This window comes from Misgurnus anguillicaudatus, chromosome 7 (genome assembly GCF_027580225.2).
Source record: "Misgurnus anguillicaudatus chromosome 7, ASM2758022v2, whole genome shotgun sequence".
NCBI lineage: Eukaryota > Metazoa > Chordata > Actinopteri > Cypriniformes > Cobitidae > Misgurnus > Misgurnus anguillicaudatus.
Genome location: NC_073343.2, coordinates 3,922,118 through 3,934,779, shown reverse-complemented (window position 1 = coordinate 3,934,779; position 12,662 = coordinate 3,922,118). Strand labels below are relative to the sequence as shown.

Here is a 12,662-nt window from a genome sequence, read left to right as displayed (position 1 = left end):
CCAAAGGCAGCTGACTTGTTGCATCGCTGCCTCATGAGGCAATGACTCCGGCGGCAGCTCCGTGAAATGCATTCAGACAGCCTTCACAGGCAGCGTAATGGAATTCTGTTTGAAATGTAAACAGAGAGCACCTTGATGATAACTAATCCCATATTTGAAAAAAGCGACAATACTAATTTCTCACTAGAAATGGGGTCAAAAGGTGTAAAAATTGTAAATATAACTTTATTAACACTAAATTTGTGATCCAGCCACTTTCTTGGCCACCACCTTTTTCGAACTCGACCAGGCTTGCCCAATCACATTCCCAGTGCACACACACACACAGAATTGTGGGATAAGACAATGACGGTATAGGAGTCAGGAAGTAAAGCAAACATTGGATTCGGACGGGCATCGATGCCCTCCTGCCTTGGAATGATGCCGAAGGCAGCAATTTAGAGATTTCGGACACAGCCTTCATGATATGATGGAAGTAGACGATTTTGGGCGCAGGCAGCACATATCAGACGCACATATCAGACTATAAATAAATTTACGAAAAAAAATAAGATTTATAACAATATCTCAATTCAATTTAATGTATCTTCCATACAAATTTGTGGTTAAATGTGATTGCACATTTACTACTTTGTGTAAACTACTATGAAGCCTACATGAAAAACGCCATTTGAAGTAGTTACTTTAGGTACAACTAATTAGCTAATGGTATCATATTTGTCCATGGTATCATATTTAGGGTTGCAATATTTTTAAAACATTTAGGGGCGGTGTCCCGGACAGGGTTTAGGTTAATCCAGGACTAGGCATTTTACATGCATTTTAGTCTGGGACTAGGATAAGTCCTGTCCGGGAAACCGCCCCATAGGCTTGGTTTCGCAGATGACTGTCTTAGATTAAGCCAGGATTAGACGAAAGTTAAATTAGGACATTTAAATAGCTTTTATAAGTGTGACTTAAAACCATAGACTGTAAAAAATGTGGACGTAGTGTCCATTACATCACCCACAGGTTTATAAATAGGTTTATAGAGCAAATAGTTGGCCGGCCTGCCGTCGCTTCACTGCGCATCACTCACAGATAACCAAAAATTGGTTGCCGAAACCACGCCCACCTAGCTTGATGGTAGTGACAGCTGTGGCAGTTTACCTGTCAGTCAAGTGGCCACACCCTTAATTATACAGAACTTAAATGCTTAATATAATTTTAATGGATAAATGACAAAAAAATTCACCCGCCTCACAATTGTCATGAAGGGCAGAAGTAGCAATATAGACCAAAAACACTTTTTTGTACCATGCTGTAAACACATTTATTTCTGCTGTAAAGTAACATGGTGGTCTATAGGGATTGACTCCCTTTTGGAGCCAGTCTCTAGCAGCCCGTCAATGAATTGCAGTTTAAGGGCCCTATCTTGCACCCAGCGCAATTGACTTTGTCAGTGACGCATCTATCATTCGTATTGTGCACCGGCGCAGACGCACGTCGGCAAACTAGGGAATGAACTTGCGCTCCCAGGGCGGTTTAGCTCAAAAAAGGAGGCGTGTTCCGGCGCAAGCCATCCCTGATGCTATTTTGCAGTTTCAAAAAACAATTGCGCCACTGACCAGAAAGAACAAGTCTAAAGTCAGTGGCGCGTTGCGCGTTGTTCATTATGCTATTTTAAGGGCGCATGCTTGACCATAATGTATATTGTGCACAACGCGCACACACTTTGCTTATCAAATCTACACAGATGCAACAGTTATTTTTGCAAATCATAAATTGTTACAATGAAAAATGTTAACACATGAGATAAGGGAAATCATTGTGGTGAGCATTGTGGTGATAGTTTTTATTTATTGTGTGGCTGCGTTAAAAAATGATCATGCAAATAAAGATTAAAATATTTTCATAAGTTTGTTGTGTGGCTGTATTACGTTTATTTTATGTAAATAATAATTAAAATGTTTTCATAAGAAACCTTAATGTATGTGAACTTGATTTGTAAGTGTACTTTGGGGTTGGACTGCTTGCGTTTCTTGGCTTTCAGCGGTGAGGGTGGACGCAGCGATGTCCTCTGCTGGTCTCAGGTCCTGTGTAGAGGCAGATCCACCTCCCGTTACACCACGGCGTGCCCGATTTATGCTGGCAAGCTTGGGATTCCCCCGTCTCCTGACATCATTGTAGCGATTGCGGCGCAACGTCCTGGGGATGCCAGCTGATGAGACAATTGTGGCTATTTCCTCCCACGCCTGTTTAACCGACGCTGATTTGGGCAGGTTTCTTCCATCCCCATACAAAACAACATCTCTGTCTTTGACTGCTCTTACAAGAACGGCTCCTGGCATGCGCCTGGTAAATCCGTCATAATAATAGCAACCCGCCATGGAACTTGCGCACTTGCGTTTAATGTTGAATGACGTTCTGATTGGTTTATTTGACGTTACGCCCAAACCACACCTATGAATAATGAACCTATTCAGACCAACCCCTTATTAATTTGCGCCTGGTGCTAGAGTTATGTCTCCCGCCGGGAAAATAGCAACAGCGCCCAAGATCCGCCCACAAAGTCACTTGCGCTTTGTGCTTCGCACTTGCGTTTCAGATCGTTAAAATAGGGCCCTAAGTCACTTCCGTGTTGGCTTCACAAAAGAAATAGCTTAAAACATTACTAGTATGCATCTTGAGACAAAACAATGAGACTTATATAGTTTAAGATGTTAAGGCAAGTTGTTTTTAGTTAAGACAGGTCAAACATGCATTTTAGTCTAGGACTAGGCTTAAGTCTTGTCCACGAAATCGAGCCATAATTACCAAATGATGAAACTTAATTTAAGTTCAGCTTTTTGATGGGAAAACCTACACCATTTTAAAAACAAAGGTATTGTTACACTACTAAAAAATATGAAGTGCACTACTTAGTTATACGCCAAAACGTGAGATAAAGCAAAGCAGTTTATCTATCCAGTAACAGAGAATGTATCAAAAATAGACTGTTTGCATCTAAAACCTCCTTTATAAACTACATTTAATTGTATTTATTCAGCTATGAAAGAAATGCAGGAAAACACGTCAGTGGGGCATTGAAAAATGTGTTGACGCGATAACTGGTCACATCAAAGTGCGCAGTGTTTTCTTAAGCGCAGAGAGGAGGGGGATGACCGCCGGTGTGCTTTTCACCATAGTTAAATCAAAGTGTCCTTAGGGAGGCAGATTAAGATGCTCTTTGATCTCCTGCCAGCGCAGACCCCTGTGGCAGGCGCTGCTTATGTAAACCCTTGAATGGCGGCCTCAGCCGAGAGCCATGTTAATTTATAGCGTGGGACAGTTTAAGGAGGAGCCTGAAATTCTTTCCTCAGTGATTATTTTCAAACAAAGCGGGTGTATCAAGTTTGCGCTACTACGTTGCAAAAGATTGATGGATGGCGGTGATGGATATTTCTGGTCATGCTCCTGCCGAAAACCTGTTGATCGTCCTTTCTTTTTAAAACGCTAAGAGTGGCCGGCACATTTCAACCAGACTCACCCTGCGGGGTTTGTATTTAAACAACTTTGACTTACACATCAGCATGTCATCAAAGCTCACAGTTTTTTTCCATTAGCTCAACGCACTCCATTGTAAACACTAAAAATCATGGCATGAGAACAAGGCCCAGTAAGAAAAGGGTGCCATGTTGCTTTTAAGTCATTTAAATGAGCGAGTGTATTTGCTGTGGCGAGAAAAAGAAAGGCTTACCCTGTCCAGCATTTCTTTGGAGTGGCCTGCGGAGATACAAAATCGGGCTCTAGACTCAATGATGGGCGTCGCTGGGAAGCCCACAACCACCACCCCAATGTTTCTCTTTAACATCTCCCGACCAAATGCCCTAAATGCATCAAACACACAGTCAGACAAATGTCCAAGATAATATTTAAGAACAACTACGCTTTCCTTCAACTGCATGCTTTATTATTTTGTCTATTATGAGCCTCTATTGTATCTATTATGAGTCCCAGGGTCAGACATTAACCAAGGTAAAAATGCATGCCAAAGTGACTTTAGATATTTCAAATATGAGTGCAAATGCGTATCATTTCACGGTTATCTACCATTTAAAATATGTCACAATTTTATTTTAGGCCTTATCATGAAAAAATGCTCTTCTAACATCTAACATCCAAATAAACAATCTGTAATACTATAAAATATTAAACTATGGATGCAGTTTGGCTACATTTGGTACATTGCGTTTCATGTATGATTAATAAGTATTCACCCTAAATAAAAAATAATAGACCTTGATCTGTAGAAATGAGTCAAACATATTTCTTGTAGAGGTATACTGAGAGAATGGAGGGAGAAAAAAAGACCAACCCAATTTTGGCAGGCATGTAGAGCATCATGGGTACCACAGGTGAGTCATTGTTGCCATAGATAATGAATCCCATCTCCCGCATTCTCCTGCGAAAATATACCGTGTTTTCAGCCAGCCGCTGGATTCGCGAACGACCTGCAACCAAGAAACCGCAAGACGTTAAAATAGCCAAAGGTTTCAGAAAAAAGAGATTCTGAGAAAGAGATTCTGTCATTTGGCACTCCACATCTTTTTCCATAGGCTTTCATGGGATCAGACAATTAAAATTTACCAAGCCACAGATCTCATTACTTTAGATGCAAGTCGACCACCTGAGCTATAAACTTTATACTTAGAATAAAAAACAACGTCTTGAACTCGAGCCTTTGCGATCGGTAGATCAGAAACTGTTAAAGGAGAAATATTTAGTACCTGCTGATTTTACACAGCATTTTAAATTTCCCCCGTGACATCATCGAGGCACATGCCCTTTGCACACCGAAAGATGTATCAGACGTTTACTTTCTATGTTTCCAAAGTGCATTTTATCACACTTTAGTTCCATCAGCCCCGATGTCTGTGCCAGAAGATTTTAATCAGCTGGCCAAACAAAACACTGCCGCTGCAGGTTACAGGAGAGGAACGGTAATGCAAACAGTCTCCCAAGTAAGACTTGCAATAATCCTGACAAAAACAAGAACATTTGTGTCTTCATTTTTGTTAACAGCTCCCACTCTTCCCAGTTCAACTTCCCGGAGGGAATCGCATCACTAGAGCTCCCAAAACATTTCGTTAATCGCAGTAATCTGTGATCCACGGTAAAGGTCTTGTGTTTCAGAGAGCCTTGGCTCTGTACTTTCAAACATTCCATGCATGCTAAGAGCTCAAACAGAGGAAATTCCTGATCTTTGACAATGTCTCACTTCAGTGTCATCCAGATGCCAAAAATCTGAACAATCACCATACTTGCCGTGCCTGACACCTACACTACAAGGTCTGTGAACAGCATATCCACATGAACTATCCCGACAAATATATATTTGTGGTAATGACTATGCAAAATTTAGTCTGGTGTAAGTTAAACACAATTCAATACATTTTTTGTAAGCAGAAATGCATAGAAAGCCTAGCGAGTAATGCAATACATGTACAATTTTAGAAATAAATGAATCCTGTTGGGGACATCTTCCACTATGTTTTTTTTTACTTAATTTGGCCACAACTATATTCGCCGATGCTGCATAATAACGCTTATTTAGTATACCATGATGACTTATGATTTGAGTACTTGCATTAAACTGTGCAGATTTGGCTTACATAAGCTTTACTAAGAAATTAATGATATGATTTGACAATGTTACCCGCTACAGCTGTAAGCCAAATGGAAAATGTAAATGTCAATTAATGTATATATTAAAGTCAGTAATTTGAAATGTTGTTATGTGTAAGATATGATGTGTAAAAGATAATGTGGCCTTTTTATGAGGTCTTTGTTGGGTTGTATTGTCTTTCTGTTGTACAAAAGGTTCATTGTGGTGAAAAAAGGTTCTACAGACTATAAAAATGTATATTTTAGGAACCTTTGACTTAAAGGTTCTTAGTGGAACCAACAAAATGGAATGCATGGAATCACTGCAAAAAAATTTTTTAATAACCTTTATTTTTAAGAGTATACCGTGACTGATGTAAGTGCTAGTAGTATCTGATGTGATCCTTGTGAAAGGAGACTTGACTCGCTGTGAAACTGGAGTCCTTCCACAATCCCCCAATGTAAATTGGTCACTGACAGATAAAGCAAGTTTCCCAAGTCATGACCGGGTCACCAGCTTAGCGGTAAGGAAATTAAGGCCGGCAAATGAGTAACGTTAAGCACGCTGGCAGCCTATCTCGCTGGCTTTACGATCCTGGTGGTTTCTTAACACGGTTTCTCGCCCAGCTAACCTACAGCTGTGCAGCGGGGTCCACATGTGTTCCTCCACCTCCACTTTGCTCTGAACCAACTGGAACGTCTTTTACAATAAAGAAAACCACAATGGTGCCAAGGAGAACCTGAATCATAGGAGTCTGATGAGAATGAATCATCCGGAGTTGGAGACACATACTCATCGTATTCAGGAAGAATAAAGTTAAAGAGTGGCTATTATGGTTGACAGCGAAGACAGAGGACGACTGAGGAACCTGTGGTGCTCCTAATTAATGACGGTATTTATCTCAAGAGCCTTGATCAGCTGGAATAACAGCTCAGGTAAACAACTCTATGTACATGAACATCTGAAAGCAATAACTCTTCAAGGAAGTTCAAGCGGGCCAACGTCAGGCTGCTCAGATAGCGGGCCGAAGGGTGTTGGGGGTGGGGAGCGCAGCTCTCCAAAGTAAATCTTTCTGGGGTACCTTTTCAACAGCTAGTTTCACAACGCACACCCCCGCTAACTTCTTCCAGACCCAGAGCTGGAGGATCTGGAGAGGCAAAAAAGGGACCGAAAGAGCTTCCAGATGTGGGGACTGTTTCCCTTTTTTGAAACGCCAGTTCCTCCTCACTTCCTTTTCATCTGAAGGGAGGAGATAAGTAAAAGCACCAGTGTGGAGTTGAGGGCAGCGGACGCGCTCCCTCGCGAGGACCTCTCCGGAGAAGAACAGGAAATGCAGCAGCTCCTTCCAGGCTCACATCTGCGCTCCGTTCCTTCACCTTTATAATTCATAGGTCACAATAGTGGCCGTAGTTCTCTACTATGCTAACGTCGGCATTGACTCAGGGGCAACAGAAGAACGTGAACTTGCGGGTCTTTGCCCCCATTTATAGGTTGATGCATTTTACAGTCATCCGATCAGACAGACGTTAAATCCATATTCCACACGTGTGGGATCAAAAAGGTCACGGATACGTTTTCAAAGAAAGTAAAACAAAAACTACTCGAATAACATTTAATGAAGTCGTCAATAGTCATGGATAGGATTTGCAGACAGAGATCTCAAGTACAACAATGCACCTTTCCAAAAGAGGTGTCAATAAAACAGAAGCTCATTACAACATCTGGAATAACAATCCATTAACCTTCTTTAAGGGGGCTGTGGGTAAACACATTCCTACACCCAAAACACATGTATCTGCCCTTTCTCACCGAGCACGTCAACACCTCGAGACAAAGATGAATGCCCAATGTTTGTCAAGGCCGCCTGTGTGTACAGAGAAGCAATCGGGTTTAACAATGAGATCCTGCATGCTCTTCTCACTTAACAAAGCCAACGCCACACACCACGCCGAGATAAAAATGCCAACTTAGTCAACTACCATGATTTATGAGGAAAATCTTTTGAATGCGGTCACATTTGGCCCAAAGTTCAAACAAAGGCAGGAATTTTGCTGCAATATTTTGAACATCGAGAGTTTTTGAAAGGTTTGCATGCCAGATCCGATTCAAGAACTTTATTTCTTCTGGAATGCAATGGTTGAACAGCTAGACTATAAAAATCTAAATTCTGCATTCAGTATCCATATATATTTTTTAAATCTACAACGGTCAAGGGCAAAGTTCGTCTTGTAAAAGACAAATGCAAATGAATCACAAGATTACCCAACACGTCTTTGGCTGGTTGAGATCTGAGCTCATGCAGAACGAACATCAACTCTATAAAACGATTAGCCTGATGATGTAATTAGACAACGGCCAAACTGACCAAAAAATTACCCAACTACAGTGAACCCCGAGTCTGGCATCCAAAACAAACTTGGCACCCGAATTACACCTGGCACTTTGCACTCTACAGCACACTTGGCGATGTCGGCGCTCATTTGCAGCGAGTGTCAATTTGTCTTCAAGAACTATTAAAACAGTTTAAAGTTATTGAAACTGGAAACGAAAGCATACCAACATCTCCGACATTATATTAAGACGTGACCCATGATCACACAGGAACTGGAATGTTTGATTTAACGCGATCTAAATGAAATGACAAGCTGTGAAGCAATATAAAGCAAAACAGACTGGATCATTGGAAGTAAATGAGAGCTGGAGGCAATTTGTTCATAGTAAAGTCACTTGTCAGATCAATGCAGTAACGCACACTTTAAATTAAACATGACAGACTTATGGGGAACGCAAAGATGAACAAGTGTGGCAGGGGTGGGCCACAGAAAGAAAGGTAGAAGAGGGTTAAGTTCCCATGACGATACTCAGGATGTCTCCGAGCTGACCTTTGCTTGATTAGTTTTCTTTGTGCATCAACCCCCATCAAACACACACACACACAAACACTCCGATTGTTCAAGTCCTCCTTCGCTCTCTTACTCACGGATGCTCCTATATCAGTTAATCTACAATAAATGTCATTGGTTAATCTGTAACCTGTTATTATTCCATGCACCTAATGGCTCCTCTTCCTTTCAAACTATTCTAACACAGCCATTCTTTGTAATGACCCTGAATTTACTCAATAGAAGGCCAAGCATGTCAAAAAGAGAATAAAGAATGATTTTGGTTTTTAAGCTAATAAATCGGTGAAACAGACTGAGAGGTAACATAACAGAGAGTAAGTTAGTCTGGATTTTTCACTAACAGCAAGTAAATCAAAAGAATGTGACTCTGGATCACATTAGCATATGTAAACGAATGAAGGGGCTCATGAAGTGTTTATAAGAAGAATAATAATCTTGCTATGATGCACTTACACTCACAGGAACAATGCAAACAGTGTGAGCACAAATCGCACCAGAGAGTGAACCATCAGTAGCGCGACAGTCATTCAACTTCATCTGCTTTTGCAAAAACTTTTAATGTGCGCTGAATCATTATGTTAATTGTTTGAGCGGCATAAGCGATGGATTGACCAAGCAATATGGTCAGAGCGCTGTCAGTGCGTCCCAAACAACTAATAAAAGAAGCCACAAACGTAACATTATGGCCTCCAATGTGAGAGAGCGCCTGTTTTCTTCAAAACAATTGCATCCTAATGAAGAAAACATGTTCGGGCACGGATCGATAAAAGTACAGTGTGAGTGCAAGCTTGTGAGGGAGTGGGGACAATTCGGTCCGGTATAATATGAGTGCGCCTTTAAGGGGGCCGCCGACCAGACGAGAAGTGCCTTGTCACGTCTAGGACAACTCGGCAGTATCGTACACCGGAAGTGCACATTAAATAGTGCAAGCTTAGTCAGATAGCATCTACTTCAAAATGCAAAATATACATTAGCAGACAAATATGATGTTATTTAATGTAAAACTATGTGAGTGGCGCGACAGGGATTTGAGCAGCGTCCAGAGTCACAAACTTCCAAGAGGGCTTTAGGATGACCTAAAATGACTTTAAATAAGACAAAACTAGCATTAAAATTAGTGATGCACCGATGTATCGGCCGCCGATATTTATCGGCCGATTTTTTATGAATTTGAAACCATCGGCAATAGCACAAGAAAGGCCGATAACGATTGTTTATTAATTAAATGCATAAAGAAATACATTATATGTAAAAAATTATTTAATGTTGTTAATAAAATAAATGCTGAATAGCAAAAAACGCCTTTGAAGGTTGTCTTATTATATTTGTTTTAGCTTAATTTGTGCCTCTCTTATTATGTTGGTCAGTTGAATGTTAATTAGATCCAATCCATGTTCAGTAAAAATAATTTGATGCAGAAATAAACTAGCAATTAGACCAACTGTATAATATTGTGTACAAGTGTTTAATACCGGTATCGGCCAGAAGTTGTCTGTTTAAATCGGTATCGGCCCAAAAAATCCTATCGGTGCCTCCCTAATTAAAATAAAGAAATTTCTTATTTTTTGGATATTTTTTATGACAAAAATATTTTCTAGTCCTATTTTATTGGGTTCCTAGTCCTCACGGTTCGGTTCGTGTCACGGTTTTATGGTCACGGTTTTGGAACGGCTCGGCCCTGGCAATGTTCAGAAAAACATTCTACTGCCAAAACAACAGAACACTTTTTTATAGGGATGTAACGATTCAATCACGATTCAATCGCGGTCCTCATTAAAAATGCCTGTCTGAAATCGATTCTGAATCGCAAGGCTGCGATTCTTTGTTTTATGCACAGCTTGTGCCTGTATTACGGCATTTGGTCAGTAGGAAGTCCTTATCAATCTAAAATCATTATGAGTCGGAGTCGTTTATAATGTGCATTTAAAAAAGCAACACTCGTTAAACAAATCATTCAAAATATTCTTTATTATCATGAAAATACCTGAAACAATTTGAAGAACAGCGTATAAATATTCATGTGTAGACATTTTTTGGAATAGCGTTTGTAATGCTACTTCTTGTGTGGCACAAAGGGAGTTTCTGCACGGGAGCGCCCCCTGGTGTTCGGATGTGCCTGGATTTCACCGTAATTCATTCAAATTCATTCATTGAGAAAACGCGCATTTGCACGATGAATCGTTACACCCCTACTTTTTTAGTTTAGCCTGGCTAACACCAGACCAGTCTCATAGAGAATGAGACGTGGTCTGGGAACCATACACTTATTTTTTCGTATTTGAGGCGTGCTTTACGAATGCCCAGAGCCGTTTATTGGGCGCTACGAATGTCTTTCAAATGCGTCTGTATGTAGCTTATAACCAATCGTTTCAATTATACCAGATGATGTATGTAGTGCGACATCAATTCAAATGTAAACAGCTTTTATCAGTATGTGTGCACACAGCTGAAAGCTACGCAACTAAACCAGTAGCTGTATATTGATATTGAAAAGCAACACAATTTTGTGGCACTGTGACAACCACAGTACAGGCATTATAACAATGTGATATTAAAAAATACCACTTATTATTTATAAGTTAATTGTACTTTGCCTAGCAGGTTGTTCCTATAAAACTTTGTGGCCATCATGTCTTGCCATATCCAAACATCCTTCTTGGATATGAAATTGTTTAACGCCAAACGTTGCTCTTCTTTTTATAAACTTGCGTTCAAAACTACTTCGAACACTAACTAAGGCTGCATTGAAAAGTAACTTTGCGTCTGCTCCCGCGTTGGATAAACAAAACTGCTTCGGTGTGTCACATAGACTTCGTCATCGTCTTGCTACCCCCTCCCCATTCTGTGATTGGTTCCCTATTTCAGGGGCAAAAAAGGTCCATAGTTTCCATGCTAGACTTGCAGTGTGAATAAATTTGCCCGCAAGGCAGCATCGGGAAACCCAGGCTACTTTTAGTTAGTAACAAACTACTTTTTTGTCACATAAAAAACATCTGAGCTTTCCCATAAGCAGTGCATTTCAAACTCACCAGATGAGCAGATTAAAAGTGCTTTACCCTACTAAAAATTCTACTACCAAAACTGGTAGCTGGTTTTAGCTGGTTTAAGGTGGCAGTAGCTGGTTTAAGCAGACCAGCTATGTACCAGCTTAAAAAGTGACCAAAACACAGCTAGACCAGCTTGCTACACCAGCAAAACCAGCTAAAACCAGCTCACCAGCTTATGCTGGATTTTTCAGTAGGGTATGTTTTAGGCATGTTTGTAACAAAGAGCTGTTCATTTTACAATCCAAAATGTAATCTGCTGTCACCTTAAGTAACTTCGAGTTGCCATGGATGTTGAAATATCAGGTTCTGTGCATTTTTTTCAGTTCGTTCTTAGTTTTGATGTGAGTTTCATCATAGATGAATTTGTGATGTAATCTGACAGTGAATTTTTGAAGTTATCTTATTTTAAAGATGCGTTGATGAGCGGCGGTTTAAACAGTACTGATCAAAGGAAGGTGAACGGCATGATTCAGATTTTAATTGAGAACTAGGGCTGTCACAATGATTAAATAATCGTCTGATTTCAGATCACCACAACGATTGCACATCTCTCTAAAAAACATAAGGGTGAGCTGCAGCGCTCCTTAAAGGTGCAGTGTGTAATTTTTAGAAGGATCTATTGAAATAAATGCAAAGTATTATACAAAACTATATGATCAGGGGTCTATAAAGACCTTTCATAATTAACGGTTATGTTTTTATTACCTTAGAATGAGATGTTTTTATCTACATACACGGAGGGTCCCCTTACATGTAAGTCGCCATTTTGTGCCGCCATGTTTACAGAAGCCCTTAACGGACAAACTTTTTTACTAAGTTTTCTCAGACTATGACATGTTTGTCTGGTGGCGTCTAACGTAGCTCCTCTATGCGTTTCAAAAGTGAGCGGTGAGAAGTGGACTGAGGCGTTGGTTGCAACGCGCAAGGTCACCACTAGTTGCCACAAAAATTTACACACTGCACCTTTTACTGACAGTGTAACGCTATACATTGCAAAGCCATTCAATACAGTGAAAAAAACTGCATTTAAAGAAATTATTCAAAACTTTGATAATTAGTATGAACTGCCAAGTAAAACATACATTT

The 12,662-nt window shown here is 40.3% G+C and overlaps 1 protein-coding gene across 2 annotated transcripts in view; it reads right to left on the bottom strand.

The window, feature by feature from the left end:
• The window catches only part of sptlc2a (serine palmitoyltransferase, long chain base subunit 2a), a 34,331-nt gene that overhangs the window by 2,872 nt on the left and 18,797 nt on the right, over positions 1-12,662 (bottom strand). For both annotated transcript variants that reach the window (XM_055172523.2, XM_055172522.2), the window contains 2 exons: positions 4,337-4,472; positions 3,719-3,848 (listed from right to left, as the gene is read on the bottom strand). In XM_055172523.2, coding sequence (XP_055028498.2) covers positions 3,719-3,848; positions 4,337-4,472 — 266 coding nt within the window. The remainder of the gene's footprint in view (positions 1-3,718; positions 3,849-4,336; positions 4,473-12,662) is intronic.